Here is a 7,500-nt window from a genome sequence, read left to right as displayed (position 1 = left end):
TAAATCATTTAGTTAGTTGGATCAATGCATTGCTCCTTATAAACCATTCATCATAATTCAAATATATTATTTAGGTTTAGGTAAATCCTGCTGATGCAGGCTCAATACTTAAAGTTAAAAGTATTTCCACATCACTTCAGAGAGTCGTGAAATCTCATCACACTTATCTCTTCCACAACACAAAACACAAATTTATTATTTGATCGTAATGTAACCGACAGGTGCGACTGACGTGAGTGCGATAAAGGCAGATACGAATTCTTACCTGCTGTCAAACCACAGCACCTTTAGTGTCACCATTACATGTTTCTATTACTTCCTTCCTTCTATGACTTCTGTCTGACATTTTTTTTTTTTTTTTTTTTGTCACATGATCAGCCTAAAAATAAAAAAGATATATATTTTTGACATTTGACCTTGGAGGTAGAATGGAGGATGAAGTCTCTATTTAACCACTCAAATATATTTAATATATTTATATAACCACGGCCAGATAATTAACCAGGAACGCCCTTTTGTTGGGGAAAAACCCCCAAAATCGAAACAAATGAATGTGTTCTTTGCAGTCCTCACACCACGAACACCGTGTGTCCCTAAAAAAGGGTGGAACGGTGGAATAAGGAATAGCCGCCGCTAATGCCTTGGATGTTCACCGTTACCACGGGGTGGCCCAGTTTCAAACGCTCCTCAGTCCGTCTTACTTAATCGTCGGAAGCTCCCTTTTTTGAGCGTCTTCCGCAAATCTCCAGGGACGAGACGGGTGCGTTTTCACACATTTCTCACGTTCGCCGTTTGGCCGCCTGTTTACCGGGAGATCGCCAAAGATTACCAGATTAGGGCCGATGGCGCTGAATGAATTAACACCCCCCTGTACCTCTCCAGTTTTATCCGTCGGGTCAAAAATAGAATCGGGTGAGATGCTGCCTGCGTGGGTTTTCTCCGGGTACTCCGCCTTCCTCCCACATTCCAAAGACATGCAGGTTAGGTTAATCGGTGACTCTAAAACTGACCATAGGTGTGAATGTGAGCGTGCGTGGTTGTTTGTCTCTGTATGTGGGCCCTGTGATGGACTGGCGACCTGTCCAGGGTGTACCCCGCCTCTCGCCCAATGACAGCCGGGATTGGTTCCAACCCCCCCCGCGACCCCACGAGCGAGGATAAGCAGTGCAGATAATGGACAGATGGATGGATGGATGGATGGATGGATGGATGGATGGATGGATGTTAAATGTCATCACATCATCGTGTTCCTTCCTCTCCCTTCAGGCATCAACTCTGAGGTTAAGTACTCGCTCCTGGGGGGAGACGACGGCTACTTCTCGCTGGACGAGTTCTCGGGGATCCTGCGTCTAGAGCGACCCCTGACCCCCGACACCCCGCCCACCTTCGAGGTGAAGGTGAAGGCCACCGACCGGGGCCTGCCGCGCCACCTCTACTCCGTCGCCACGGTGACCGTCGACGTGGTCTCCCTGGACGACTACCAGCCGGTGTTCCTGAGCTCCGAGTACACCGCCCAGCTCCCAGAATCCCTTGCGGTGGGCTCGGAGGTGCTGAGCGTGTCGGCCCTGACCAGAGACGGAGGCGGGCCGGACCCCATCGTCTACAGCATTGTGTCCGGAAACGAGGACGGCCGGTTCAGACTGGACCGCGACACAGGTTGGAATGACTTCAGCTCATTATGTAACCGACTACACAATGTTCTCAACGTAATTAAAAAATTCCATCCGCTCTATTGTCCGCCATCCCTGCATGGATGTGTGTCTGCGTGAATGCAAATGGCATAATTGTAAAGCGGTTTTGTGTCCCCTGGACTAGAATAGTGTCCAGTCCATCTACTATTTAGCATACACTCTCGACAAATTTGCCAAAATACATGATCCTTCACTCAAGTGCAATTATCCCAATAGGCACTATAGCAAAAAATGACAATCTTTTGGGAAAACAGTGTCTGTCCGTTCTCCCTGTCAACCTCCATGCTTCCATGTGTCTCACAAGCCTTGTTCTTGGGCTGTTGACTTTGGCAACTTATTGACTGGAAAAGTCCTTTGACATTGTCTTGAGCCAATCTTCAAGGGAAAACATGGGTGGGTTGTAATGCTTTCACGCAGATGTGCGCACGCGCACACACACACACACACACACACACACACACACACACACACACACACACACACACACACACACACACACACACACACAGTAGCTGTCGTTTAGCTTTTGGGTGGAATTTGACAGAGACTGCACCTTTGACCCCTGTACCTTCTACACTCTCGCTGCCCTCCCCTGCTGAGAATGAGCGTCCAGACTGTGACGTTGCACCTCAACGTTACAGGTTAATTAAATCATCTAAATAAATAATCATCTAAGTCTATCTCACTGAAGAAAATTAAAGGGCATCAGCAGTTGCATTTATAATAGGTTGCTGGTTTGACTCTTGGACTGGTCTTTGGAATCTTGGCCTTCAGCAAATCCATTTGCCTTCATTTGCTGCAGTGGATCTGCTCAGTGGGATTCAGTGCACGATGACGGTACAACGGGCGTGAGAAGGCGTGAAATTGGGGTTGGATGCGGATAGATCCTCGTCCTCCCACCTTTGGTTAATATGCAAATCAGAATGACTTATTAAAGGGGTTCCCTTGCCGATGTTGCCATATTTTTCTGTATGGGCCTTGCAGGAGTGATAAGACTTACCGATAACATGAGGACTGCAATTAAATTGTAATTTTGCTGAACTGCAAGTGTCGAGTGAGCCGGAGTTGCCGAAACTGAAGTTCCATCAGTTGCCATGTTTGTTGTGCGACTATTACCATACTCCCTCTAACACTATCAATATAAATAGTTGTAGAGTGATAGATATATTGATGATAGAGCAGGGTGATGCTGCCAATGGGAACACGCTCTTAGTGTTTGGTATTCAGTTATTTTTACTCAGCAGTCTAATATTTTATATTATGAAGCGACCACGCATGGTGGCCGCAAAATCAGCCCACAGCTGGACGCCATTTATTGATCTATGTCTTTACTGAATTTCTCTTCATTACACAGGGAGTGCAAATCTTTCCCTGTATAAATATCAATACATGTTGAGAAACAGCTCGTATACTTTTGAAACCGTTAAGTGGAGGAAAATGTGTGAAAGTGGGGGAGTGGGACGAGGAGATTTTCCTCAAATCTGGTCGTTTCGATGCTCAAAGCCTCTTTTCGCAGCAATTGATTGTTTATTCACGAGGCGTTTTAAGTGCAAGTTCAAACTACAAAACTGTCAAAAAATAAATAAATTGGAAGTACAAGCTGTTCACACACCTGACGGTGTGAATGCAAAGTTCATGCATGAGGAGTTACCCTGGGGGGTAAGCTACTTTTGCGGGACCGTGTGGTCAGAGTACCGGAGAAGCGGTGGTGGTGATGGTGATGGTGATGGTAAAATGACTGGAGGTCATGCACAGAGGTTGGAAGGCAAAGATCAATACATCTATTTACAAAATGTATTTGTCCAAAAAAAACATTGTCTCACAGGAAGCTGTACACACTCTCCCTTGATCGAGTAGGTGGAAGCCAAGTAGACACAAAATGATTATTCAATCCCACATACTCATTCAAATGCAAAGTAAATTAATAAAGATTGAGAATACATATCTATTTCATATAGGTCAGTTATTATGTTTGAGCACAACCAATGAAATAACTAAATGGTAATTATATGAAAACTATAAATGGTGGCCTAATGCCGGCTGAAAAGAAAAATGCCGCTGGTTTGTTTGCCGCAGTGCTGTCAGTGTGCAGGTTTGACATGAATATCCCTCTTCCCCAAGCAAGAACTAATCAGGGCAGGTATTGGGACAGGGCGGGGTGGGTGGTGCGGGTGGCTGGGATGAGATGGAGCCATAAGTTTCAACAACTCCGCGCTTGTGATGGATTCTTTTTCGAAAGCTCTGATCTGCTAGATGTGAGGTGGGGCAGTAATAGCTTGAGGAACGGCTGAAGGATGATGGCCATTAGATTGCCTATGGTGACTTACTCCCTCTCTCTCAGCTCCGCTTCCCTTTATTCTCCACACTCTTTATCTCCCTCCCCCCCCCCCCCGCCTTATCCGACTGATCGATAGTCACACTGCAATGTGCACGTCCTCTTTCTTTCTTTCTTTCTTTCTTTCTTTCTTTCTTCTTTCTTTCTTTCAACTTGTATCCCATACACAACACTATGCAATACCTTAGTAACATACACACACACACACACACACGCGCATACACACACACACACACACACACACACACACACACACACACACACACACACACTCACACACACACACACACACATACACACAGACAGATTCACTCGCACAAAAGTAGACATGCTAAAATAAATTAAAATGAACGCACACACACATGCACGCACGCACACGGATGCATGGCTGGGTTGCTTCCTCTTCCCTCATGTAATCAGCTCTGAGCTGTGAAGTTCCTTCTGCTCTTCTGCTGTTTGCTGTTTCGCTCGTTTCGCTCCGTGTGTGTGTGTGTGTGTGTGTGTGTGTGTGTGTGTGTGTGCGAGCGCTGTTGCTTTTCAAGCACTGAAGTAGAGAGTCTCCCGGCTGGGTTCGTTTTATCTTGTTATACTTTGTTCCGACTCCCGTCAGAGGACGGGGAGGTACGGCGGCACATACAGAGCGCTGCGTGACCGAAGCCAAAGGAAACCGGTTAATTTCTTTTTTTTTTTTTTTCGTTCGCTGGAGGCCTTCTCCTCGCTTTGAGAAACAATGAGTCACTTGTTGGTGTGGGCCTTTAAACATGCAGTGTGCGCTTGTGATTCCCCTGTCAGAGATTGAACGTTATAAACTTTTGAAGCGACAACCTCTTGAGCCATGTGCAGCGAGGAGCAAACTGTGCTGCGGCCCCGTCGAGGAAACGTTTTTGTGGAGAGTTCCCCCTCAGGGTGACTTTCTTGCGATCTCGCCCGTGCGTAAATCTCTGCAGTGCAACGCGCTGCGGAGGGCTGACGTCACACAACTCGAGGGAAGTTTTCCCGGCGCTCATTTGTTGTGATTATTTTGTGTCTGAAAATCCGGTTCCGGCAGGTCCCGTCTACCCGCCCATCCCAAGAACACTGGGCTGAGATGCAAACCGTTGTGGAAGTCGGCCGAAAAAAGGGGGAAATAGCGGGAAATCATGATCCAACCAAGCTCAAGAGCTGTCTTTTCAAAGCACAGACTCTGGACAAAAACAGCCCTTATATACTATAATATGCACACACACACACACACACACACACACACACACACACACACACACACACACACACACACACACACACACACACACACACACACACACACACACACACACACACACACACGGTGTCTGGGGACCCCCAGGGGTCCTTCAAGAGGTTCCAGGGGGCCAACAGCGATTTACTTTACAATAACAATAATAAGACTTTACAATAATCACTGTTTCCATCACAGTTTCACTGTTATCTCTGCAACTACAGTATAGTCAGGTCAGACAAAATAATTTAGAACAATGAAGATCACTGTTGCTGGGTCCCGGTGGCAAGATCTCATGCACATCAAATCCAGAATCATTGATGTAGAGTTTTAGTGTCGTATCACTCCGCGCAGTTCTATCATCACCCTTTTGTTCAACGTAACGCCCGGGAGTCGGACTCTTAAAAGTTGTATTTACGATAGACCAGCGGATGTTGCGGTGAATGTCGACGTTGTGGGATTTCCCGTGATTATTGTCCTCATAAATCCCTCCATATCGCCTGGGCCTCCTGTGTCGCCGCGTGCTGCAGGGAGCGGCCCAAACCCTCCCTAAAATATACAAATGCAACATTCCAGCAAAGAGACGCATCCACTGTGAAAGCACTCTGCCTGTCTGTATTTACTGGAGTATTTGTACACAAATACAAACACAAACACACACACACACACACACACACACACATACACACACACACACACAGTCACAAACACACACAGGCACATGCAGGATGTGAACTTATGAAACCAATTGTAGTTCATTTAAGGTCGCCAACAGCTCTTATGGGGTGTTGCTTTACCCCTGCTGCTCCGCAACACACCCACAAACGTACACAAACACACAAACACACACTCACTGACCAGGATGACCAGAACGTCCTGCAGTTCTAATAAGGAAATTGAGGGGCACTCCGGGAAGGGGTGAGAAAAAAAAAAAAAATCTTTTTAAGGCGATTGGTTTGTTTTAGTTGGTTTGTGGTTGACCCCCCCGCCGAGGAGAGGTCTCATACTGGGGACAAAAATGACAAAGAGGAAATCTTTGATCATTTTTGACATCTGCTTGAGTGTCATGTTACGGCAGCCATTCATGGACACGCTCCCTCCCCTAAGTCGAGGTAATACACAGCCAACAAACACCCCCTATTACCCAACCTCCGTTTCAGCCGCGTTGCCGGTTGCTCCCGGGCCCACGGGGCCGTTGGAGATAAGGATCTTTATCTCAGCTCCACCTAGTCTGTGGAATGTCCCCGTGGGGCCGCGGGCTGTCAAGTCACCTGGACTCATGACGAGGTTATGGTAAAACACAGGCCCGGTCGTGCACAGCATCCAAATCTACGTCCTCCAAATGCTGTCCTTGTCGCATGTGGTAGATCCCATTTATGCTCGCTCCAAGTCATTACCGGTAATTCGCTTTGGCAGCATTTTTCTTTTTTTTTTTTGTGTCATCAAAATCGAATTATTTTGGCAATTATGAAAACATGGGAATTATGAAAACCAGAGTTTTACATTTTGATTTATGTTTCAACCTCTGAGTGTCACTGGTTTGTGGAAGCAAACAGTTTGACCAAAGCTGATTTTTGGTTAATAGGGCGTATGCCGCTCTAATAAACTCTGTGATGAATTAAAGTGTTGGCACGTAACTTCTCACCACCTTGAAAGGCTCAACACATTTCTCTGCGGTCTCGAAACTAAACCAGCTGCCTGTGTCTTCTTGACAGGAGGTTTATGTGTTTTCACTTTTCATCATTTTTTTTTTAATCTTCTATTTTCATTTGGATATTTCAGGTCAAGCACGATACATGTAGGTCTTCCGTGTGCAGGAAACGTGTTTCTTAGAAAGCCACCGTTTACTTAGCACCACCTTGCAGTATTTATTGTTACACCAATGTTGTTGTTACACTAATCTCTGTCGCAATGTAGCTGAATGTTATTCTCCCTTGTAAGTCGCTTTGGATAAAAGCGTCTGCTAAATGATTAAATGTAAATGTTAATGTAAAGCATTCTTCTTGATTTGCCTTGAAGGTTTGAATGCGCCACAGATTTTGAGTGCTTTTAAAAGATGGCTTAAAAACATACAATTCAAGCCTCTATTTTTATCTGCATATAATTTTTTAATAATAATAATAATAGTAATAATAGTAATAATGGTAAGCATTGTTGTTTACATGGCGCTGCCTAACAGCCTGATAATTACAGTAATCACGGAGTGTTTCGGTGTTTTCAGGGCTTGTGACGCTGAG

At 45.7% G+C, this 7,500-nt stretch overlaps 1 protein-coding gene across 1 annotated transcript in view; it reads left to right on the top strand.

Moving 5' to 3' along the window:
* The window catches only part of fat2 (FAT atypical cadherin 2), an 85,376-nt gene that overhangs the window by 42,307 nt on the left and 35,569 nt on the right, over positions 1-7,500 (top strand). Inside the window, 2 exon segments of the mRNA XM_080008312.1 lie at positions 1,267-1,656; positions 7,485-7,500. The exon segment at positions 7,485-7,500 is cut by the window's right edge and continues 196 nt beyond it. Of these exon segments, the coding sequence (XP_079864438.1) occupies positions 1,267-1,656; positions 7,485-7,500 (406 nt within the window).

Source organism: Zeus faber (assembly GCF_960531495.2).
Source record: "Zeus faber genome assembly, chromosome: 10".
Lineage (NCBI taxonomy): Eukaryota > Metazoa > Chordata > Actinopteri > Zeiformes > Zeidae > Zeus > Zeus faber.
The sequence above is the reverse complement of the archived record's forward strand: the minus strand, read 5'-3'. Positions and strand labels throughout refer to the sequence as shown.